This window comes from Tachyglossus aculeatus, chromosome 26 (assembly GCF_015852505.1).
Source record: "Tachyglossus aculeatus isolate mTacAcu1 chromosome 26, mTacAcu1.pri, whole genome shotgun sequence".
Taxonomy (NCBI): domain Eukaryota; kingdom Metazoa; phylum Chordata; class Mammalia; order Monotremata; family Tachyglossidae; genus Tachyglossus; species Tachyglossus aculeatus.
In genome coordinates this window covers 13,523,690-13,549,009 of record NC_052091.1, presented here as the reverse complement: position 1 = coordinate 13,549,009, position 25,320 = coordinate 13,523,690, and the positions used below count along the sequence as shown (strand labels likewise).

At 48.1% G+C, this 25,320-nt stretch overlaps 1 protein-coding gene and 1 non-coding gene across 2 annotated transcripts in view; both read right to left on the bottom strand.

The window, feature by feature from the left end:
• Window positions 1-25,320, bottom strand: part of PSTPIP1 (proline-serine-threonine phosphatase interacting protein 1) — a 96,615-nt gene continuing 71,295 nt past the window's right edge. Inside the window, exons 6-16 of the mRNA XM_038767275.1 lie at window positions 24,698-24,804; window positions 19,177-19,239; window positions 18,318-18,416; window positions 16,670-16,715; window positions 15,811-15,890; window positions 14,104-14,202; window positions 11,619-11,715; window positions 8,654-8,744; window positions 1,811-1,875; window positions 1,341-1,438; window positions 1-287 (exon numbers count right to left, since the gene is read on the bottom strand). Coding sequence (XP_038623203.1) covers window positions 156-287; window positions 1,341-1,438; window positions 1,811-1,875; window positions 8,654-8,744; window positions 11,619-11,715; window positions 14,104-14,202; window positions 15,811-15,890; window positions 16,670-16,715; window positions 18,318-18,416; window positions 19,177-19,239; window positions 24,698-24,804 — 977 coding nt within the window. The 3' untranslated portion in view covers window positions 1-155. The remainder of the gene's footprint in view (window positions 288-1,340; window positions 1,439-1,810; window positions 1,876-8,653; window positions 8,745-11,618; window positions 11,716-14,103; window positions 14,203-15,810; window positions 15,891-16,669; window positions 16,716-18,317; window positions 18,417-19,176; window positions 19,240-24,697; window positions 24,805-25,320) is intronic.
• On the bottom strand, window positions 23,960-24,095 carry LOC119946265. The gene has a single exon (XR_005456371.1). It is a non-coding gene; the product is annotated as a small nucleolar RNA SNORA7 (small nucleolar RNA).

Below are 25,320 nucleotides of genomic sequence, written 5' to 3'. Positions count from 1 at the left end.
CCTGGTCAAGGAAATGTAAACATTGTGGTGGCTGAAACTTAAGGAGGACGAGCCACAAGCAGCTCAGGTGAGGACTCAGCGTGAGCAGGTGGCGGAGACGTGCCGGACCCTGCCCGGGGAGAGATCCGGTGGCCAGACCTCCACCTCCTCCTCACTCAGAGTTTCTCCAGGTAGGAGCCGGGGACGAAGCCTCGCTGGCCGTTCCTCTCTACCGTCCACCAGCCATCCTCCCCTTCCAGGATGACTGCCAGGATGTCTCCCACGCTGATGTCCAGCTCTTCGGAGTTCTAAAGGAGATCCCGGGGAAGAGAGAGGGGAAAGGGTCAGGGACTGCACCGCCTGCCCCGGAGCCCCAGAAGTTTTTCCTGGCCTTGCGGATACAGAGTTGCTTCCTAGCTGATGACCCGGTGAAACCACAGGCCGGGGCTTAGCTCCTGACCCTCCCTGCCAGGTTCTGGACACAGCCCCCACCTCGCTCCCACCTTGGCTCAGATCACAACTCCTCGCAGCGTGGCCTATTCATTCATTCATTCAATCGTATTTATTGAGCGCTTACTGTGTGCAGAGCACTGTACTAAGTGCTTGGGAAGTACAAGTTGGCAACATGTAGAGACGGTCCCTACCGAACAGTGGGCTCAGTCCTGGGAGTCAGAAGGACCTGGGTTCCAATCCCGGCTCTGCCACTTGTCTGCTGTGTGACCTTGGGAAAGTCACTTAGACTTCTCTGGGCCTCAGAAAAATGTATAATGGGGATTAAGATTGTGCGACCTATGCGGGCTAGGCACTGTGTCCAATCTGATTAACTTGTATCTCTACTCCAGTGCTTAGAACAGTGCTTGGCACATAGTAAGTGCTTAAGTACTATTGTTATTATTATTATTATTCTCCCACAGAGCATGTTTTCACTATGTGCTATAGGTAGGACGCAGTAGGGAGAGTTAGGAAATGTTCTTCCAACAATTTGTGCCCGTTGGGTTGGAATGCTATGCGATGTTGAGAGAAACAGTTTTGCACATGCACGCAGCATCGGTAAATGGGTCACATACTCCAATGCGACTTTGCCTTATGTTTCCCTAGATCTTCGGCAGGTGAGCCCCCGTTCTGTTCAGTGGATGGCCACAAGTGCACCAATAGACCAATCCCCAAACTCTGCGGCGTGAATTTGGCAGAACATACCTCCTCTCCCAGCCCCCTGCCTTCAATGTCTCCCCTCAACATCCACCCCAGAGACCCTGGTCCCCACTCATCGGTAAAATCCTCGGAAAGATTCAGAGGCTGGAACGTCTGAGGCTGCGTTTATTTACCCCCATGGGGCTGCCCAGCTGCTCCGCCACTGTTACCTGTGCTGTGTAGTCATAGATGACTCTGTAGTCCTGGCTTGTGGCATCCGCATTCGACTCTTTGACCACGATCGCTGCATACACCCCGTCGTTGCGCTCTGGGGGACACAAAGAATCCGTCAATCGGATTTATTGAGTGCTTGGTGCAGAGCACTGGACTAAGCACTTGGGAGAGGACAAGAGAAACAGACTCATACCTGGTAGAGAGGTCCCGCCCTGCTCAGAAAAACCCTCAGCTTCAAATGCCAGCAGAGCCATGCCCTGAGCTTACCCGGGTTCCCTCTGTATGCGAGGAGGCTGAGAGGGCTGGGTCCTCCCCAAAACCTCCCCATCCTTGTTGTCATCCTCCCTCTGGCCCAGCCTCAGACTGCAAACAGACAGTGAACAAAGAGCACAGAGTCCATGCCAGGCCTGACCCGTTTCAGATCACCACAGGGCTCTGGGCTGCGTGCTCATAAAAGGAAATTTACCAGCAGGAGGGGCGATGGGGGTGACATTCTCATTTTTGGAATTTCCGTGCAGCAATCCCGAAAACCTACCGAGACAGGGAGAGAAAAGAGTGAGCATCAGGAAAGTCTGAGACTTATTTCCCTCCTGAGCCCACTGGGCAATGGGGCAGGCCCCCTTTAGGGCTCATGGGTGAGATTAGGCTCCTGCCAGGATAGGAGGAGGCCTGCCTGAGCCTCTAAGTCAGGGCAGGGGCTCACTGTCTCATTTTTCTTCCCACAGGAGGATTGCTGTGGCAGAGATTCCCTTTAGCTTCCTTTGGCCTCTGGTTAAAATGATCCTCAGCTTAGCTACATTGACCGTTCTTTGGCCTCTCCCTCTGGTTTTGGGCCTTTCCCCTCTTCGTCCCTAGGGTTATAAATCGTGTGTGTGTGTGTGTGTGGAGAGAGAGACAGACAGAAGGGTGGGGGGAATTAGGATCACAAAGGCTCATTCAATATTCTGTTCAGCACCTTGGTGAAGTGCTCATTCTCTTTCTGAGTTCTAGGATCAGGGTGATGGCTTTTTATTTTGAATTTACAGAGCTTGGAAAAGGTGTGGGGCTTTGCCTGGGGAGGTGGAGGAGGGACAAATGGCGGAAAAGGGAAGGAAGGAAGAGGGGAGGGGAAAGAGGAGAACAAGAGGAAGCCAAAAGTCCTAAAGAAGAAAACCTCTTCTCATCTGCAGCCCTGCTGGTTTGCTCGGCACACAGTAAGCGCTCAATAAATACAGTTGAATGAATGGTTCTATCTGGGCACAGGTTGGAGATGGGCACGAACAGCTCCCACCTCACCCGCACCCTAAGGCCTCATGAAGCATCACCCTCCCTGCATCTACTCGATGGCCTGGGGATTCAACCAGCGGGGGGATGAGGTGGGCTTAGAGCTCTGGCACCGCCACAGTGGTGGCACTGCCACTCTTGGGACAGGATCCGCCTGCCAGGAAACAGTGGCTGCCATCCCTTCAGGTGCAGCCCAACTCCATCGTCTCAGTCACGGAGCCCGGTCCGACCAGACATCTTCCATGTGGCCCTGCCAGGTTTGTGCTGCTACCGCCGTGGCTCTGGAATTCTGACCCCCATCCCATTCCTGGAGAACAGTCCAGAACATCTGAGCAGATAGGGAAGGGGCAAGACAGCTCTTCCCATGAGGCCCTACAGTGAGGTCAAAAGGAACGGCTTGAGCCAGCCCTCACTTGAACCCAACCTCCGTCATCCCGTGAGGGTGGCAATGCCTCTGTGGTGTCCTTTTCATTCATTCATTCATTCATTCAATCGCATTTATTGAGCATTTATAGAGAAGCAGCGTGGCTCAGTGGAAAGAGCCCGGGCTTTGGAGTCAGGTCATGGGTTCAAATCCTGGCTCCGCCACTTGTTGGCTGTGTGACTTTGGGCAAGTCACGTAACTTCTCTGTGCCTCAGTTACCTCATCTGGAAAATGGGGATTAAGACTGTGAGCCCCCTATGGGATAACCTGATCACCTGGTAACCACCCCAGCGCTTAGAACAGTGATTTGCACATAGTAAGTGCTTAATGCCATCATTATGATTATTATTATTGAGCACTTATTGTGTGCAGAGGACTGTACTAAGCAGTTAGGAGAGTACAATAGAACAATAAGCAGATGCATTCCCTGCCCACAACAAGCTTACAGTCTAGTTTAAAGTCATCTTTCTCCTTCTGCCAGCAAGAGCGAAGAGATGGAGCCAAGGCCTCGCCCCAACCTGTCAGATCCCTGGACCACCCGGGGAGGATCTGGCCGGGATGGGGCGAGTGAGTGAATGACTCCACCTCTGCTCCCTTTCCAGCTTCCAGGGATGAAGCAGGCTACCTAGGACTGCCCACCGCTCCCCAAAAGCTGTGGAGACACAGCTCAAGGTTTGCCCACTGGTCCCTTTGCCCTCATTGAGTCCGACCCCTCTATCTAGGATACATACTGGCTCTCATGACAATTCTAGAAGAGGGTTTGGGGAATGGTGGAGGAGAGAAGATTCATGGAGGGTTGGGGTGGGGCTCTGACAGAGGCCATCAAAGTGAAGGGACCCTGCTCTTAGGGCCCAGAAAGTGGGGAACTAAAGGGCACGACAGGTATTTCCGCTGAAAATGACTTCAAGGGCCCTTCAGAGCACTTTTCTTTCTGGCCGCTGCAGTGACCGTTAGTGGGTTTTATTTTATTTTATGGCATTTGATAAGTGTTTACTCTGTGCTAGGCTTCATACTAAGTGCTGGGATAGATACAAGCTAATCAGGTTGGACACAGTCCATGTCCCATATGGGGCTCACGATCTTAATCCCCATTTTACCGAAAAACTGAGGCACAGAGAAGTTAAGTGACTTGCCCAAAGTCACACAGCGGACAAGTGGTGGAGCCGGGATTAGAAACCAGGTCCTTCTGACACCCAGGCCCGGGCTCTATCCACTAAGTCATGCTGCTTCTCATCTTCAGAAAGGCTGGCCTTTCCTCGTCTTGGTGTTTGCCACCGTTTCATGTGGATAAATGGCTTTCTGAGACTGAAGACTGAGCTCTTTGTCCATTCACAGTAGCTGCTCCGAGGCTCATTGCACGCCACGCTCGGTGTCTTTAGTGAAAGTTCCTTGTGGGCAGGGATCGTCTCTGCCTATTCTTTTGTATTATACCCTCCAAAGCACTTAATACAGTGTGCTGCACACCGTAAGCACTCGGTAAATACTACTGATCAACTGATTGACTTCTCCCATTAGTAAGAGTATTCAACCTCTGAGAAATTGCCTCTTGGAGTATCCCCCAGGAGCTGTAAGGGGAGGGGAGTTGGATTTGTCAGTGTTGCGGATGTACGCATGGTCATTGCCCGTTTGATACCCGGAGCAGTTGCAAGATGCTTGTCGTCCCAATCAGACATCCAGGGAAGACGTCCGGGGATGAGGGAACACGGTCAGGAAACAAGGAAGACCTGGAGGTGACTACAACTGGTAAGGTCTATTTGTCCATTCTCATTTTTATTCCTTACCTTGCACCAGACCCTTGGGTCATTTTCCCCTCCCCAACCTCCCCACTCCCCGACTCCTGCCCATGGCATGCTGTCCCAAAGACAGCAAAGCAGGTGTGATCAGACTTGTTGAGAGTAGCATGACCTCCGGGAAGCAGGTGGACAAAACCCCCTGATGACCCTGACGCACCCCTTCAGACAACGTAGCAGAATTTTAGGGAATGGGGTGGCTCTTAGCAAAGGCATCAAGCAGGCCAAGAGGCAGAGGGGTTAAGTAGCAGCCATCTTTGCTAACAGCATCAGCTAACACTGCAGGCTCGTTGTGGGCAGGGAATGTGTCTGTTGTATGAGTGTGTTATACTCTCCTAAGTGTTTAGTACAGTTCCCTGCACACAGTAAATGTTCAATAAATATAATTGATTGATTTATTGCAGGCAATGGCAGTGACACGTGAGTGAGCCCGTTGTTGGGTAGGGACCGTCTCTATATGTTGCCAATTTGTACTTTCCAAGCGCTTAGTACAGTAAGTATGGAGCACACAGTAAGCGCTCAATAAATACAATTGAATGAATTGAATGAATGTGGGAAAGATTTATGGGACACATCTGTTTTGCCACACATACGTAGAAGCATCTTGGATGGATGTTCAGGATGGCCATGTCTTTGTGTACATATATGATACTACTGATGCCTGTCTTTTGAGGCTATTGATGCCTGTCTGTTTTCTTTTGTTGTCTGTCTCCCCCTTCTAGACTGTGAGTCCATTGTTGGGTAGGGATTGTCCCTATCTGTTGCCGAATTGTACTTTCCAAGCGCTTAGTACAGTGCTCTGCACACAGTAAGGGCTCACTAAATATAATTGAATGAATATATATACACATCATTCATGGCTCCCTCTCCCTGGGAACAATAACCATTTTTAGGCAAAAGCCTACACAAGTTAAATTTGGCAATTTAGGCTGATTCTTTTGAGCGAAACATGTTTTGTTCAACCTTCCTGCTAGGTAATCTCCCAGTTTTTAGGGAAGTTGTTGTCTTGGATAAGGTTGGATTTTCCCTCCCATTTTCTTACAGCTATTAGTGACTCTGGTTCCGACGTTTGTCTTTCCCACCTCCCGAGCCCCAGTTGACCCATCTGCCCAGGTTGTTTTGATGTCACTCAATGGAATTCTTTTTCCCCATTAATCCAACTCAGAGGAAGAGTGCTTGATTGCAAAACACAAATAAGGCTGATAAGGAAAGCTGTTTTGACACATGTACCTGATTTAGGAGGTTGGAGGGTGTTTAAAACAGGGAAAGCACCTGCAATGCCCATTTTCAGATAGGTTAGTTCTGAGCTGGCAGTGGGAGGGGCTGAGTTTACTCTTATTCTAACAGCAGCTAGTGTGAGAGGAGAGTTTAGCTTCCTAATATATCACTAAGTGCACACGGATATGTTCAGGTATTGTGCATCGGGGCTTTGTTCTCTCAAAGAATAGCACAGGACATCTCTGCAGAACCCTTGGTGGGGTTTTGAAGCTTCAAGAAGCAGCCCTCCATAGTGGATAGAGCACTGGGCTGGGAGTCAGAAGATCATGGGTTCTAATCCCGGCTCCACCACTTGTCTGCTGGGTGACCTTGGGTAAGTCACTTCACTTCTCTGTGACTCAGTTACCTCATCTGTAAAATGGGAATTGAGCCCGTGAGCCCCACGTGGGACAGGGACTGTGTCCAATCTAATTTGCTTGTATCTACCCCAGCACTTAGTACAGTGATTGGCACATAGTAAGTGCTTAACGAATACCACAATTATTATTATTATTAGTGGAAGGAGGACTGGGAGTAAGGAGGCCTGGGTTCCATGTGACTTGGGTAGGTCACAACCTCTCAGAACCTCAGATTCCGTCTCCGTAAAATGTGCATTAAATACTTCTCCCTCCTCCTTAAGCTGTGATCCCCGTGTTGAGTCCTTCCTGTGTCTGATTTGATTAGAACTCAGTCTATCCCAGCACTTCGCACAGTGCTTGGCACCTGGTAAGCGCTTAACAAGTACCACAATTATAACTCAAGGGAGAGTTACTCATATTCTTCCTCCTCCACCACCCCGGTCTGGATCGCAAAGTGGGCTGTCGCATCTTGGGCACAAGCGTGCATTGTGAGGCTGTGAATGATGACACACATCTATGGGCAGCAGAGAAATTCCATATTCACTTGGGAAAGGAAAGGCAGCAGGTAGGGTCATTCTCGGCACCGAAAGCGGAAGCATCACCCAGCTCCCAGCCACAGCCTTAGCTCAGGCTCACTCTAGGAGTGTCCCCATCAAGAGGGGATAACCTGAGAGAACAGACTGTTTTCCATTAAGAACATCTAATGGGCTTCCACTGAGCCTCAAGCAGCCTTGGAATTAGGGGACCATTATTAGACTACTGGGAAAAGTCACTGGGTCCTGGCAAGGACCCCTAAGAAAAGGGTAATCAACCAGTTCTAAGGCCACTGCAAGGCAAATCTGGCTTAGTACAGCACTCTGCACACAGTAAGTGCTCAATGAATACGATTGAATTAATGAATGGCTGCATTGCCAGGGGAGAGAACCCTGATCGGGAGACCTGTTAGTCCATTTCCATCTCCCACTTCTTTGATTTGGGAGTTGGCATTCAGCTATCAGCATCTTCTATATGGCTGCTTCCGGGTGGTTTTGATAGAGGAGGACTGGTAAATGGCTGACTTTAACAATTGTGTGCATTTAAAGCTTCGCCAAAGAACAGGGTGTACGGTAGATGTAGAAAAGCAGCATGGCCTAGTGGATAGAGCCCAGGCCTGAGAGTCAGAAGGACTTGGGTTCTAATTCTGGCTCTGCCACTCGTCTGGTATGTGACCTTGGTCACTTGACTTCTCTGTGCCTCAGTTCCTTCATCTATAAAACAGGCATTAAGACTTTGAGTCCTACGTGGGACAGGGACTGTGTCCAACCTGGTTATCTTGTATCTACCCCAGCACTTAGAACAGTGCCTGGCCCATAGTAAGTGCTTAACAAATATTATTATTACTATGGCTCCAGGTTTCTTTCCAATCATCCGAAGTTGAATGAGATACACAGTGTCCCATAGTTAGAAAATTAGAAAATAGATGGTCATGAAAGCAGTTTCCAGCACTAAATTGCTTTGTCTCTGGTTTAGGTGGTTTTGGGGGGTTTTTATTAATGGCCTGGAAGAGGACGGTAATGAAGTGTGCAGGATAGGGATATGAGCCCAACCTGAAGAATGTAGTTGTTGGGAAGAGGAGAAGAAATAGGAAATGGTAAAATCACAGTCGAAGAGTAGATGGAGCCGAGAGAGCAAACTGGAGAAAGCATTCCAAAACATTGAAGGACAGAAACCAGAGGTTAGGAATTGCTTCCACTGTGAGAAATGGGGAGGAAATGTGGACGAGGCAAGCAGTTTACTGGCAGCACAAACCCCTGGATAACTGAAACTTCCCCCCATGGGGTGGCAGGTCACCAAACAAGAAACAGAGCAGGGGGTTAGCTTGCATTGGATAAAGCATGTTTCAGTGAGGCCCTAAGAGGAGGGCTGAGTTGAGAGAAAACAGAAGCACAAATGACCTGTGTCATTTAGATTCCTTTTTAAGTATGCATTGAAAAATAGACTTGCAAAAGCTTCTTTCTGGTGCAGTGGCGAAGAAATAGCAGTTTTTCTTTCCTTCCCGATCCCCACATCCAAACACAGCTGCTCTGGCACGTGCCCACGCCTGGTGCAGAGACACTCCTGAGAGCCTGGGGTGGGGACGGGTGACCATAATACAACATCATAACTGCTGCTGGACTCCTTCCTGGTGGCCCCCTCTAGCAGAGGGGGCCCAGGGCACGAAGGCTCATCGTTCTCACCTCTTCATCATCCCACAAGCGGCATAGCTGCTGGGGCTGCTGGGGCCTTCAGTGGGCTCTCGATCATAGTAATTCTCATAAGGAATGGGAGCTGTAGGGGAACAGAGCCAAAATGTCAAGCGGTTCAGAGGACAGAATGACGGCCTTTGCATCTTGATCCCACCCTCTGCCAGGTTACCGTGGAGGAGTTTGGAGCACTTCCCTGGGCAGAGCTGGCTTCAGACATCTGGCTACTCCAAGGTGGGGTGAAAATTTGTCTCCACTTCTCCCCATTCCACATTACACCATTATGCTATGCTGAAGGCGCACGTAGCTTAATAGATATCTGGGAAGGAGGGCTCTAACCTCCCCTCTCCACATCCACTCCAGAGAAGCAGTGTGGCTTAGCGGATAGAGAACAGGCCTGGGAGTGAGAGGATCAGGGTTCTAATCCCAGCACCACCACATGTCTGCTGTGTGACCATGGGCAAGTCACTGAATTTCTCTGTGCCTCAGTTGCCTCATCTGTAATATGGGTATAAGAGTGTGAACCCCATGTGGGAGAGGAACTGTGCCCCACATTTTCATTCATTCATTCAATCGTATTGAGCGCTTACTGTGTGCACAGCACTGTACTAAGCACTTGGGAAGTACAAGTTGGAAACATATTAACTTGATTATAATACCGGATGAACTTGTATCTACCCCAGTGCTTGGCACATAGTAAGCACTTAACAAATACCATAATCATTATTATTATTATTGCCTTTGTATCTGGGGTCTTGTTCACATAGGCCCTGCTTCACTGGGCTGGGCCTGTCACGTTTTCAACCCCCGCTATCTCTTTTCAGGATGCACCCTGAGGTGGCTGCTTCACTTGCTTAATGCCTGGGGTCGGTCCTGTCTCCTGGGATCTGTGGGGGGAAAAGGACTTTCCATGCTTTTCCAGGTGGAGGGCAGTGGAGCAACAGCATCCATGGCCCATTCCTAGCTCCATCCACCAGTGGGGCCATCCAGGAGTCACTAATCCCCAGAAGCTTCACCTCTGAAAGCCCCATTGAGAGACTTGAAATTCTGGAAAGTTGCCTGACTTCTCCCAGCTTGTGAGATTTCTCCTGGCCAGGGTTTCTGAAGGGCTCAGGATTGGTGATTTTATTTGTTTTGGAAGTCGATTGTTTACTAATGAGCAGTGGTATACGGGTCCCAGCGTGCAAATCTCCACAGTTGTTCATGCCGCTATTTTATCTTTTGTCGGAAGAGAGCACTGCCCACTTCATAATGCTTTTCGTTCTTTCCTATTCTGAATGACCCTCTACACCATTCCAGATACCTGGAATGGCCTCCCCACTTTCATTCTCTCAGGTACTTTCTTCTCTGCTTTCACAATTTACCCCCAAATCCACCTCTTTTAGGAAATACAGCCTGATTAAATAGAGTATAATGAGACCATCTCCTCCTCCTCCCAAAATCTATCTGACCACACCTATATGTAGCCTCCCATTCCAATTTCCAATGAAATAAAATTCAAAATCCATTCTACAAAGTTTCCCTTAAGTAGGGAAACTTACAATTTTACAACTTGCGACTACAGATTATAAATCCCTAGGGCACAGTGTCTGGCTGGAAGTTCTAACTGTTCTGTAGGCATCAAAAAGCAGTGTGGCATAGTGGATAGAGCAAGGGCCTGGGAGACAGAAGGGCCTGGGTTCTAATCCCAGCTCTGCCATTTGTCTGCTGTGCGACCTTGGGCAAGTTCCTTAACTTTTCTGTGCTCAGTTCCCTCATCTGTAAAATAGTGACTAAGACTGTGAGTCCCATGTGGGACAGGGACTGTGTCCAAACTGATTATCTAGTATCTATCCCAGAGCTTAGTAAAGTGCCTGGCACATAGTGAGAGTTTAACCAATATCACAATTACTATTATTATTATTACAATAGCTGAATTGATTGAACATATAAATACAATTGATTGACTGACATCTGCTCAAGTTGCTAGACAAAACCCACATGCCCCTGATTAGACCAATTTGGGGACCCATCCTGTTCTAGAAAGGTGAGATCCTATCACACACAACTGTCCACCTCTGGAGAGTGAATGCAGTTTGGGGCAGACCTGCTTTCTCAAAGATGGAGAGATATGGGCAAGTGGCAGAGATGGGATGAGAACCCAGGTCTTCTAACTTCCAGGCCCCCACTCTTTACTAGGCCACACTGGGCAACTGTAGTTTTAGCAGTGAATGTGATGGATATTCGTTCATCTTGAACGCAGAAAGGAAAGCGACTGTGAAATATTGGTTCTGCTGGAAGAGTTTTGAAAGAATTGAGCAGACATCTAATAATAATAATTGTGGAATTTGTTCAGCGTTCACTCTATACAAGGCCTGTAGGGTGCCTGGCACATAGTAAGCACTGAACAAATACCATAATTACTAAGTACTGGGGTAGATACAAAATAATTGGCTTGGACACAGTCTCTGTCCCACATAGGGCTCATGGTCTTAATCCCCATTTTACAGATGAGGAAACTGAGACATAGAGAAGTGAAGTGACCTTCCTAAGGTCACACAGCAGTCAAGTGGGAGAGTCAGGATTAGAACCTAGGTCCTCTAGCTCCCAAGCCTGTGCTCTTACCACATGACCATGCTGCTTCTCAAAGCAAAAAAGTCAAAATAGAAGTAGCCTCTACCTTTTCTCCAGCCTCCATTTCTACCTTCATCCCAACCTTCTCCATTACCCTCCCTCCAGCCTTCACCCTCACTCTCCTAGAACTGCTCTTATCAGTTTTCTCCTGTCCCTATTACATTCTCTGACCTTTAGTTCCATTATCTGGATATCTGAAAGGCAGCGTCTCAGCTCAGAGATCCTCTGTAACCGTGGCTCTTCGAGAAAGTTAAACATCTTAGCAAAGGGGTAACTCTGGGAGCTTACTGCAAAAAACACTTCTCGGGCTGATGAAAAAGAAAAAAAAATCCCATTCTGGGTTTACCCGGAGGCTCTGTTCCCGTCATTTTACTTCGAATGAAGAAGTCGATGTCCGAGTCTATGTTGCAGCCTTCTAAGCTGACTCGAACCTCCTCGTAGAGCTGTAGGAGAGAGAAGGGGAATTTCACCTTTTTAGCCTTTGGGCTGAATGAAGTAGAAAAACATCAGGTCTACAACCTCCCCAGGACCCACTACTCAGGGACCGTCATCATCAGCATTTATCGATGTGCTTGGCGCTGGGGAACGTGCCTGTAGAAATAAAAGACACAGTCCCTGGGGAGTCACTCTGCAAGCTGAAGGGCTGGCTGGCTCTGAACAAGATTTTTGGACTGGATAGGGACCCCAGGATCAATTAGATAGGTCCTGGTAAATTGATTTATTACAGGGAAAATCCCTCTTGCAGACAGATGGGTTGAAGGGGTGATCTGAGTTGCGTTCTAACCATTCTAGCCTATATGCCTGCAGCCATACCACCCTGAAAGTGTCCATTTCTGTCTGATCTTGAAAACTAAGCGGAGTCCGGGCCTGGTTAGTACTTGCATAGGAAACCGCCCGGGAATACCGCATGCCTAGAGGCTTCCAAATGCTTACACACAGGAAGAACTCAAATACAACTGATTGACTGATTTTTTTTCTCTTCCTTGAAACGGAAAAGCTGGTTGGTTATTGTCTTTCTTCCTCCCCTTTCTGGCATTACCAGCAGTGTCAATATTTTAGTCAATCAATCAATTTCTTGAGTGCTTACTGTGTGCAGAACACAGTACTAAGTGCTTGGGAGAGTACAGTACAACAGAGTTGGTAGAACATTCCCGGCCTACAAGGGGTTTACAGTGTAGATGGTTCAGAAATGCCCTTCTATTCGAATTAGGGCCCTCTGCTGCTTTTTGTTTTGGGAGTTGTTCTCCCTCTTTTCCCTCTCTCTTTCACTTTCTTTCTCTCTTCCATTCCTAGTTGCCTGCCATGAAGTTGTTTTGCAGTTCAATTGGTCCACACCAGAGAGAGGTGGACTTTTCTGGCCTGTAAGGGTGATGTTGATGATGGTATTTGTTCAGCGCTACTGTATGCTGAGCTCCATACTAAACACTGGGGTAAATACAAGATGATCAGCGTGGACACAGCCCTTGTCCACGAGGGACTACAGTCTAAGCAGAGGGTGTAGTAAGTAGCTCACTGTCTTGGGTCCAAGGTGACCCAGGACACATCTTAAGCCAAAGTCAGGCTCAGCTAATGGGGTCAAGTAAGATCCCAGCTTGGTAGTTGCACGAAGTATCCTGCTGAAAAGATCGTTGTGTGTGGTGGCCTGAGAACTTCCATGTTCCTGAGTACCCAAATGATTAGCAAATTAATGCACCCTTGCATACAGAACAATGATTATGGTACTTGTTAAGCACCTACAAAGTGCTAAACACTCTTCTAAGCTCTGGGGTAGATACAAGTTAGGTTGAACACAGTCCCTGTCCCATATAAGGATCACACTCTAAATTCTCATTTTCCGATGAGGTAACTGAGGCCCAGGGAAGTGAAGTGACTTGCCCAAGGTCACACAACAGATTTGTGGCAATGCCTGGATTAGAACTCATGACCTTCTGACGCCCATTTCCGTGCTCCATCTACTAGACCATGCTGCTTCTCAACAAGAGACTTACGGGCCCTTCCTCCCCACTGGGCACAAAACTTGAATTCTTCAAAGTGTAATATTGATAGAATGCCAGATTGTAATTATAGGATGTAATTTTGATAGCAACAAGGCTCTTTATTTTTGGCCAGCCATAGACAGCTCCCGGATCTGGGCACTTGAGTGTATAAGAATAATAATGAATTACAGTATTTGTTAAATGCTTATTAGGCACCTAGCATTGTACTAAGCACTGGGGTAGTTAGGCCAGATATGGTCCCTGTATCACATGGAGCTCACATTCTAAGTAGAAAGGAGAACAGGTACTGAAGCCCCATTTTACAGATGAGGAAACTGAGACCCAGGTAAGCTAAGTGATTTGCCAAGATCACACAGTAGGGAAGTGGCAGAGCTGGGATTAGAACCCAGGTCCCCGATTCCCAGGCCTGAGTTTTTTTTATATTAGGCCACCCTTCTTCTCATTTGATGTAGTTAAGCCAGTAGCCATCTGCCCTGCTAATTCTCCTTTTGGAGTTGAAGCAGCAGCATGAGTGCATAGATCACTAATCTGGGTTAGTGGGAACAGTTAGTGGGAACTGGGAACAGCTGGGTTCTAATCCCAGCTCTGCCACTGGCCTGCTGTGTGACCTTGGGCAAGTCACTTAACTTCTCTTTGCCTCAGTTTCCTCAACTATAAATGGGAATTCAATATCTGTCCTCCTTCCTACTCAGACTCTGAGCCCCAGGTGGGACAAGGACTGTGTGCAATCTGATTACCTTGTATCTACCCCAGTATGTAGAAACTGCTTGACACATAATAATTGCTTAACAAATTTCATTAAGAAAAAGAAAAAAAAATCCTCATTATCCGTACCTCGTCATCTTTCACACACTGCATGGAAAGCTGGTTGCAATGAACCCAGAGGGAGTTACGGAGGATGGTGATCCGATCAGACTCCTGTAGCTGGAAGGCCTACAGCCCGAGAGAGAGTTGTTAGGAAGTTGGTTGGTGGCAATTTGTTCTCATCAACAGCAGGAAGAACCCAGGGCCATCAGAAAGACCAAGACAAATGAGAGAGAAAGAAGGACAAAAACAGAGGAATTTCCCCCGTGACATTTTTTTTTTCCCTAGCTGTCAGGAGTCACGGTGGGCAGACTGGAGTGGGTGAATAAAGGCAAATGGAGAGCAAAGGAGAAAATCTGACTTGTTTAGGACTAGCTACTGAGGAGGGGAAGAGCCCCACCTGGAGATTTAATGAGAACTTGGTATAGATCCCAGGTGTACTCTGGGCTAACAGCTGAGCAAGTCAAAAACTGTCAGAATTGGGGTGATGTGATTTGGGAACTGGAGCCGTGCCTGAAGGCTGCATTGCTGCAGGGCTAGAACTGAAGCAGGCAAGGTAAGATGAGTCCCTGGAGCCTCCTACATCTAGAATGGGCTTTTCTGGAATAGCTGGAGCTTGTGTTATGCGCTGCCCTGTTGACCAAAAAACCTCATCCTCATTCAGAGCAAAGAGGCACTTACAGAGATGGGAGATGATTTTCAGCCTGGAGAACTAAAGCAATCAAAGACTGAGTGCTCAGGACATTGTTTTCAACTCCCTTAATGCCTCTGCGGGATGTTCTCAAGGTCATATCCAAGAGCGATGTTAAGTAGCTGCAGATTCTGTTTGATGGTAGTGAAAAATCCCTTTTATTCACTGCCACTCAGCCAATGATAAAGAACTATGCACAGCCACTCTTAGTATTTCAGTGTGATATTCAGGCCAGTGAGCTCCTTAGGCATTTCTGGGTTTTCTTTCATTTTCTCTCTCAGAGAACTCAACTGAATTCTGCCTCCAGGTGGACAGAATTCTCCCGTCCTCAAAAAATCTCCAGTGGCTACCAATCAATCTGCGCATCAGGCAGAAACTCCTCACCCTGGGCTTCAGGGCTCTCCATCACCTCACCCCCTCCTACCTCACCTCCCTTCTCTCCTTCTACAGCCCAGCCTGCACCCTCCACTCCTCCACTGCTAATCTCCTCACCGTACCTCGTTCTCGCCTGTCCCGCCATCGATCCCCGGCCCACGTCATCCCCCTGGCCTGGAATGCCCTCCCTCTGCCCATCCGCCAAGCTAGCTCTCTTCCTCCCTCAAAGGCCCTGCTGAGAGCTCACCTCCTCCAGGAGGCCTTCCCAGACTGAGCCCCCTCCTTCCTCTCCCCCTTGTCTCCCTCTCCATCCCCCCATCTTACCTCCTTCCCTTCCCCACAACACCTGTATATATGTATGTATGTTTGTACATATTTATTACTCTATTTATTTTACTTGTACATATCTATTCTATTTATTTTATTTTGTTAGTATGTTTGGTTTTGTTCTCTGTCTCCCCCTTTTAAACTGTGAGCCCACTGTTGGGTAGGGACTGTCTCTATATGTTGCCAATTTGTACTTCCCAAGCACTTAGTACAGTGCTCTGCACATAGTAAGCGCTCAATAAATACGATTGATGATGATGATGATGACAGATGCCCCAAGTCCGAAGCTGATGATAGGGAAACCCCATGCCAGCCCCGGGGGGTTGGCGTTGAAAGTGTCTCACCTCGCAGGTGCTTCTGTGCTCCTGCTCCCACTCACACCGCACCTTCTCCAGCAGGTCCGTGTTCAGTTTGTAAACCCTCTCTGGAAAGCAAGCGCAACCCAGACACGGCTCACTTGACCGGGCTTAGCACAGGCTCTAGCCAGGGAGTTGGGGACTAAGGCTTTCCACACTATTAAAGGGTTTTAAGGAATCTGAAATGACCAGCTTGGATCCCTGGCATTCAGAACTGAGCTCCTGGGAGCCTCCACTGGTGACCTTCTTTGGAGGGAACTGAGGGGTTTGATAAACACCTGGACATTTTCAGTGTATTTTCAGAATAGCATTGGGTGGTCTAGCCAGACGTACATGGGTGAGTGAGACCAGAACAAAGAAAGGTATGGACTCAGCACAACCAGGCTTGGGCGAAGACAGGATCACCTGCCTCACCCATTCAATCAATCTGTGTTATTTATTAAGTGCTAGCTGTGTGCAGAGCATTGTACTAAGGGCTTCGGAGAGGACAATATAACAGAGCTTCTCAGGTCTCCTACTGCTGGAGGCCCACAGTAAGTGTGGCATCCAGCACCTCAACAGTGCATTGCACTCTTGTGACATCCGTGTGTGTCCTCTGAGACTATAAGTCCCAGATTCCCCTTGGGTTAAATACATGTGCTGAAATCTCACCCTCCCCTGGCCATCCCATTGGGTTCATCCCTTTTCGGGCTGGCTCATGGAATTCAACCTCAGAGACAGAGGAGGGTGGGAAAAGAGGTGCCAGGGAAGAGAGTGGGGAAGTGTCTTGAGGCCTGGACGCTTCGAGGCTGTCCAGGCTCTCTAGGCATCCAGGTTCACAGGAGAGTAAGAAGGTGAAATGCTTTACCTGCTTCGAGGGCCGATTCCTTGCATTGCTTCGCTTTGTTCTGACTCTAGAATCCAAAAAAAGGAAAAGTGGCAACCTCTGCCTCGGACCTGGACCCAGGCTCAGATTGTGGAAGCCGCTGCAGACGGCGCAGCACAAAATGCAAGACTCTCCAGAGCACTTTTAACAAAACCGCTTAGTGAATATTCAAATGCTGCCTTCCATCCTGCCCTCCCCGCCCCCACCCCAAAACCCGGTGCTCAAGGTCAGGGTTCACTTAAGGAAAAGTTAGGGGTGACTGCAGAATCAAGACTAAACACCTTTCCTCTTCCAAGGCATGTGATACTGTGATTTTCAATGTTAAATCTGCATCTCCTTTCTGTCCTGTGACAGAACTTTTGAATGGGACATCAGGATCCATTTGGATCAGATTGGACAAGGTCCACTGTAGAAGATGCAACTACAACCAGACCCGACAGAGAGGAACACCACTTCTCTGAGGCCCCTCCCCTCCAGCGCCCACAGAGCAGGCATGCACCAGGCACTGGTTGCATTGCTGGCCCTGGGAGCTCTCCCCTTTTTTGAGTTGGCCCAAGCCCAGGTCGGCTGTGTGGCTACAGAGCAAGAAACAGATACACCCTGAAACCAAAAGCCCAAACTCCTTGAGGGCAGCCATTCTACAGCCCAACTGTTGCTTTGGGAAAATTCATGGGCAAGCCGGATGGGCTCCCTAGAACTACTCCAGCCTCTAGGTTCTCCCAGAAAGACTAGAGTACAACAATATTAATAATAATATTTTGACTTTCTCTCACATCTTTTAATTTTCCAAAGCACTTTCAATAGCCTCATTATTTTTTCATAACCTCCCTGGAAGAGAGAGAGGATAGGAAACAGTGTGGCTAATGGAAAGTGCCAAGCCTGGAAGTCAGAGGACTTGGGTTCTGGTCCTGCCTCTGCCACTTGCTTTCTGTGTGACTTTGGGTGAGTCACTTAACTTCTCTGTGCCTCAGTTCCCCCGACTGCAAGATGGGGTTTCAATGCCTGTTCTCCCTCCTACGAACTGTGAGCACCATGTGGAACCCGATTGTCTGGTATTTATCTCAGTGCTTGGCACATAGTGAAGATTTAACACATTATTATTATTAGAAGAGCAGGTATCCGTATCCCTATTTTAGAAGTGAGGAAACCTAGGCCCCCAGAAAGGATAAATAACTTGCCTTAAGGCTGTACATGTGATCAGGGTCAGAGCCAGAACTAGAACCTACCTGTATGGCTTTCTTGGTTTTGAGTTGGTGGGCCGGGGGTGGTGGGGGGTGGAGGGTAATGGTATTTGATAAGCACTTACTCTGTGCCAGGCATTGTGCTAAGCCCTGGGTGGATACAAACTAATCAGGTTGGTCACAGTCCCCGTCCCACATGGGGCTTACAGTCTTAATCCTCACTTTACAAATGAGGCAACAAGCCCAGTGAGGTGCAGTGACTTGCCCATGGTCGCCTAGTGAGGAGGTGATGGAGCCTGGATTAGAACCCTGCTCCTTCCGACTCCCACCCCCCATGCTATACGCACGAGGCAATACTGCTTTGTTCTTTCCATTAGACCACGCTGCTCTGACGTCTGGCTTATTTTAGCCTTTGGGGCTCCCGCTCCTGGCACAGAAGCATAACATACCTTCTCCACCTGTTTCTGGTTGCCCGAAGCACTGATCCGCTCAGAGGTTAGTTCGGCTTCATCGGCATCCCTGCATTTCTGCTCATAGGACTTCTTGGACTGCGGGTGAAATTGGAACCCATTTGGGTCCCGGGAACTTAGAGTTTAGACACCTTGTGAGTAAAGACCTCCATTTCTGCCCAGGGAGGAGAGCCCGCCCAGTGGAAAGCTTCCAGGTTCCCAACCAGCCTCTTCTCTATCCAGGATAGATAAAGCACCAGACTCCTTTCATCCGTTGTTTTTATTTTCAGCACCCACCCTCCCCGTCTCTGCCTCCACTTCTGCTTTGGAGTACAAAGTGGCACCTGCTTTCACAGCTACCTAGGGGGAGTGAGGTAGGGAACGGGGATATGAAGGATCCTGAGGAAAAGCCCAGAAGGGTGCGGCTGGGAAAATCTGGCAGTTATTCAGCTCTGCCCAGCTCTAGAGAAGCTTGAAAACAAGGCAGGAGACCTCCATCCTTACTCCACCGTGCAAAATGTGAGAGAAGAGAAAAATGGCTACCGCCTTGGCTTCACCTGTCTACATGTTTTGTTTTATTGTCTGTCTCCCCCTTCTAGGCTGTGAGCCCATTGTTGAGTAGGGACATCTCTAAATGGTGCCGACTTGTACTTCCCAAGAGCTTAGCACAGTGCTCTGCACACTGAAGCGCCCAATAAATACGATTGAATGAATGAATGAATGAACCCCAAAGTCTTCTCTTCCCCAGCCCCCACTTTGAGCTCTGCTCTGCAGTCCCCCACATAGTTTGCTCACTGGCAGTATCTCGGAAACCCCAAGGCCCCCATACTTTGAGGCATCCTGGGTACTCAGAACCTACCTCCATTGTCTTCTTGTATAGGGACAGTTTGTTCTTTTGTACTCGATCCATCGCCATCTCATACTAGGAGAAATAACACAGTGGAACAGATGAGCACAATTTTCAAGAACAACTCCATTGTATTCGCCCGACCGTTTAGTACAGTCCTTTACACATAGTAAGCACTCAGTAAATACTATTGATTGATTGAGAGCAGAAATAAATGTCTCGTGTGTTTGTGTGTGCATTCTGGAGAAGGGACCAACTTTGAGAGCTCAGTGTTAAAGCGCCTTTCCCCAGAAACTCCGTGGCACAATTTCACTTCTGTCTCAAGCTACGTCTAAAAATGCCTCTCAGGCCCTTAAAATCTTAGGCCCAGACCCAACCGCAGGGCTGTAAACACAGGCATGCACACCAGGCTCTGCTGCTTTGAAAAGGCGTCCCTTCATCCCACTCCACTTCAAAGACAACGGACCTCATGAGTGACACCTACACTCACTGGCTCTGGGTGACGTTTCCATTAATAGCAGCAGTGACCACTTTTTTCATTTTCTCATTCGCTATTTTCTTTCTATCTTCAGGATCTAAAATAATAGAAGAAACAAAAGTCCTCCATCTCAGGGCTCAGTGCCCCGGAGGATGGTATCTTCTGAAATCCAGCAGTTTGCTGCTTGCTGCTGCTGGTTTCCTAGGGTCAGAGGAGGTCTCAGGCCTTAATGCTCAGCAGGGCAACTTGTCCCTCTGAGAGTGGGAGGTGGCCGAGAGGATGCAGCCCGGATTGAGACAACCTCATGCTTTCCTTCACCAGGATCCCCTGCTCTCTTAGACTTGTCCCCATGTTGGTCAGGGACTGTGCGTAGTCTGCTTATACTGTAACCTCTCCAACCCTTGGGACAGTGCTTAACAGCTTTACAAATGGCATTACGAATGCCCTTTTAGTAATATTAGTAACGATAGTAATGAGAACCCGGAAAGGCTGATGACTGTCTTTCTTCCTGTTTTCGATATATTGTTTTCCAACAGTGTTTTGCCAACCAGTGCCCTTGATTCTTTTGTTCCCATCCTTTGTAGGGAGAAAATAGACAATTGTTTATTATTTATTTATGTTTATGTCTGCATCCCTCTCTAGACTGTAAGCTTGTTGTGGGCAGGGGACTTGTCTCCCAACTCTGTTATGCTGTACTCTCCCGAGCACTTAGTACAGTACTCTGTATACAGTAAGTGCTCAGTAAATACCATTGATGAATTATTGGATCCATCCAGTCTTTTCACCTCTCCGACTGCCACTCCGTCACCCATTTGTACTGTATCTCAAATATCACAATTGCTTCTAGTCTCAACCCCTTCGAACTGTACTTTTCAGCATCCTAATCAAGGGTATTTATTGAGTGCTTACTGTGTACTGGGTGCTCGGTAGAGTATGGAACAATAGGGTTGGTAGAACGATCTGCACCCACAAGGAGCCGACGGTCTAGACACTGGCCAGTCCGGATTCGGAGACGACATTCTGCCTTAGGGAAGCAGTGTGGCCTAATGGAAAGAGCCCAGGCCTGAGAGTCAGAGGACCTGGGTCCTAATTCCAGCTCTGCCACATACCTGCTGTATGACCTTGGGCAAATCACTTTTCTTCTCTGAGCCTCAGTTACCTCATCTGTAAAATGGGAATGAAATCCCTTTCCCTCCAACTTAGACAGTGAGGCCCATTTAGGTCAGAGACTGTGTCCAACCTGATTAGCTTGTATCTACCCCAGCTCTTAGAACAGTGCTTGCCACAAAGTAAGCAAATTCCACAATTATTATTATCATGGGTGAAGCATTCTGACCTTGCCAGCAGCCCTCAGTGGTTTTTATTCATCCCGGGAGAGTGGCAATTTGCAAAGTTGCCCCAAGCTAAGGAGTAGAGGTTCCAAGCATCTCTTCCCTCTCCCCTTTGCTTGCCCATACATGTCAGCTATGTCGCTGCTTTAACTAGTTGCATAGTCTAGCTCTCAGCCACTTGGCAACCTCCTCACACACCCCACCGGCTCATCAGACCCTTTCCAAGAAATCCTGCTATTTGCACCCCAGCTGAAGCAATCATTCTCACTTAAAGATGCACACAGTTTGTCCCAGCAGCCAACGTCAGTGTCACTAAAAGGGAAATAGGGCTGTGATGGAAATAAGGAGGCAGAACTTGGGTTTAGAAATAGAAAGAAAACAGTCCCCTTCCCTCTCCATCTTCTCTAAACTTAGAAATCCATAAAGGGAAGAGAACCAGGTTGACCCCTGGCTATCAGTCAGTCAATCAATCAATCAATGATATTTATTGAGCACCTACTAAGTGCAGAGCACTGTACTAAGCATTTGGGAGAGTACACTAGAGCAGAGTTAGCAGACGCATTCTCTGTCCACAACAAGTTTACAGTCTAGAGGGCTAAGCAACATTTTGAATTGGACTGAGCCAATGTATATGAGTGAAGAGGGTGGATTGAATGATGGAACTTTGCCTGCCCTGATGGTTTTATTAATGGTTTTATTCAAACCAGTATGATCTGTAGCACTGAGGAAGGGTATCCAGTCCAAATGGATGTTTGGCCATTAATCAGAGTGAAACTGCCTTAGTCACCGCTAAATGTCATTTGAGAGAAATAAAGTGACAGGCAGAGAATAGAAGTCACAGGCCAAAAGGGTACAGATAAGCCTTCTTCCAATATTCTTTGCATGTCATGCAGGCAAGCAATTCTGAGGTGGGGATGAAAGGAATATTCGGGGCTCAAATTATGGTCGGAAACACTTGCTTTGCACAGTGCTGCTTGGTGCGGAAAGGATCTCTAAGCAAAATGGCTTTACTAAAGGAAGTGGGGGTGGTCTCTAATGCTCAACTCCACCCTCTTCTTGCCTCATTCTCCCTTCCCCAAACCCCCAGTGCAACTGAGAGTGAGGCCAGCAAATGATGTGATGGTGATCCAAGTTCATCAGCTGCTCATGCTCCATCTGGAAGCTTGGTTTAATTTACAAGGGATTTGGGTTCTCTTCCCAGTCATTTGCTTCTCTTTCCCTTGGAGCACAGTAAAGACTCTGATCTAGGATTCTTGACCAGTACTAAGCGCTGGGGTAGATACAAGCTAATCAGCTTGGACACAGTTCCTGTCCCCCTTGGGATTCAGTCTTAATCCGCATTTCATAGATGAGGTAACCGAGGCCCTGAGAAGCAATGTGACTTGCCCAAGGACACATAGAAGACAAGTGGTGGGGCCGAGATTAGAACCCAGGTCCTTGTAACTCCCAAGCCCACGGTCTAATCTAATCTAATGATGGCATTTGTTAAGCGCTTATTATATGCAAAGCACTGTTCTAAGCGCTGAGGGGGTTATAAGGTGATCAGGTTGTCCCACGTGGGGCTCACAGTCTTAACAGATGAGGTAACTGAGGTACAGAGAAGATAAGTGACTTGCCCAAAGTCACAGAGCTGACAAGCAGCAGAGCTGGGATTAGAACCCACGACCTTTGACTCCCAAGCCCGTGCTTTTTCCACTGAGCCGTGCTGCTTCTCATTAGTCTATCCACTAGGCCACGTAGCAGCATCATTTTCTAGAAGCCAAGCATTAGGAGGTGGGGATAGTGGACAAGAAACACCAGTAAGATATCCTTGTTAAAAAATAAGCTCCTTGGTGGTAACAGGTTTACCGGGGAACAGGTTTCGTGCTTCTTTTGTGCTTCCGAAGTACTTAGTATAAACATTACACTTAGTAGGTGCCCCATAAATACCATTACTACAAGACCCCTACCCGAAAAAGCTTCAGTTGCCTGGTGAGATAGTTCAGTCCAGTGGCTTCTGACCACAAAGGCAAGTGGTTCCACCTAAAGTTTTTCCAACCAGAGGCCAGGAACCCTGAGTAACTTAATATTCACTCCACCCTCCCCCTCATAGCACTTATGTACCTGTCCTTATTCGCTCACATTTCCCTATCTGCAATTTATTTTAATGCCTGTCTCCTCTAGACAGTAAGCAGGGATTGTATCTACTAACTGTTATATTGTACTCTCTCAGGCGCTTTGTATAGTGCTTTTCACAAAGCAAATGCTTAATAAATACCAGTGATTGATTGACTTGGGGGTCCCTTAGGGCCTGGCATGCTCCTAAGGGGTAAGAGGGGATATCTTGGAAGAAAAGAAGTCGAGGTCACGAAAAGGATTGCTGGGGAGAGTGGAGAGGGGAAACGCCGATACAAGGAGAAGGCCTCGGAATTAGCAGATTCAGTGGTTTTTATTGGACACTTCCTGTGTGCAGACACTGTACTAAGGATTTGGGAAAGTATATCGAAAGGGATAAGCTAAATCTGTGCACTGAAAGCTCCGGCAACAGTCTCCGTGCAGTTTTCACAGACTTCGGGCCCTGCACGGGCTATGGACTATAAGCCGATGGCCAACTGGGGTGAGACAGATAGATCCCTGTGATTCTCCTCATTTCTCACCTAATCTGCCAGCCTCCTGAGAGAAAAAGGGACTGACTGCCCATGGCGCAGAGGAAGATGTGGAAGCCCGGGCCAGAGGGGCCCCTAGCTCAGGGCTGCTTTTTTATGGTATTTGTTAAGCGCTTCTTATGTGCCGGGCACTGTAGAGTCTTGTCTTATTCTGTCGAGTCGTTTCCGACCCATAATGACACTATGGTCACATCTCTCTCAGAATACCCCGCTCACCATCTACAATCGTTCTGGTAGCGTGCCCATAGCGTTTTCTTGGTAAAAATACAGAAGTGGTTTACCACTGCCTCCTGCCCTCGACTCTTTCCCATGCCACTGCTGCCCAGCATGGATGAGTTTTGACTTGTAGCTGATTTCCTTCCACTCACTAGCCCCTGGCCAAGCTAGGAATGGAATGGGTAGCCCTCTGCTTGACTCTCCCACCCAGCCGAGATTGACAGAGTACTAGAAACTCTCCAGGTGCGACCCTGAGAGGGGAGCCCTACGGTAGATAGAAGCTAATTAGGTTGAAGATCGTCCACACCCTACATGGTGCTGCTCCTGGTCTTAATCCCCGTTTTACAGATTAGGTACCTGAGGCACAGAGAAGGTAAGCGACTTGTGCAAGGTCACACAGCAGGCAAGTGGTAGATAGAACTGGATCTAGAACTCAGGTCCTCTGACTCCCGAGCCTCTTTCCAGTAGGTCACGCTGCTTCTCACTGCTACTTTTGTCCATCCATCAATCAATCAATCATATGCATTGAGCATATGATTAAGCATAAGATTGAGCAGTGACCAGCATAGAGGAGCAGCGTGGCTCAGTGGAGAAGAGCCCAGGCTTTGGAGTCAGAGGTCATGGGTTCGAATCCCGGCTCCGCCACCTGTCTGCTGTGTGACCTTGGGAAAGTCGCTTCACTTCTCTGAGCCTCAGTCCCCTCATCTGTAAAATGGGGATTAAGACTGTCAGCCCCACGTGAGACAACCTGATCTCCTTGTAACCTCCCCAGCGCTTAGAACAGTGCTTTGCACATAGTAAGCGCTTAATAAAAGCCATTATTATTATTATTATTGAGCGCTTACCATTCCAGTATCCCTCACCTTTTTTCTTTGTTCTTTCTGTCTTTCTCGGAACTCCTCGATACTCTTCAGTTCCTCTTTCAACATCAGCGCTAGCTGGATATGAGAATTTCCCACATTCTCAATTTCTACAAAAGAGCAGAATTTCACCGAGTCACACGGGGGATTCTTGTACTATCAGAATTGCTTTACGGCCACTAATTTCCTGGTTCCTTCATAGCCACCCAGGGTCCCATACACTCCTCCTCTGCCTCCACTTTGGCTCTTTTTTCCCAGCCCCCAGGGGCTTATCAGAAGGCTTCATTCCCTAGAGATTGGAGGGCCTTACTTGGAGATGACAAATCATTTGTACCTCTGATCACATCCCTTCTTTGGGGCAGATTTGGAATACATAAACTGGAGAGGGTGGCACTCAATCAAGCCAGTGGTATTTTTTGAGCGCTTACAGTTTGCAGAGCACTGTACTTAGCACTTAGGAGAAGAGTCAGTAGTCCGATCCTGCTCTGAAAGAGCTGACAGTCCAGTGCGGGAAGAAATTGGAAGATGTGAACTTGTCTTTTCTTCAGTTCCCTCCAAAGGGGCTTTGACTCTTGGAGATCATTCATTCGTATTTATTGAGCGTTTACTGTATGCAGAGCACTGTG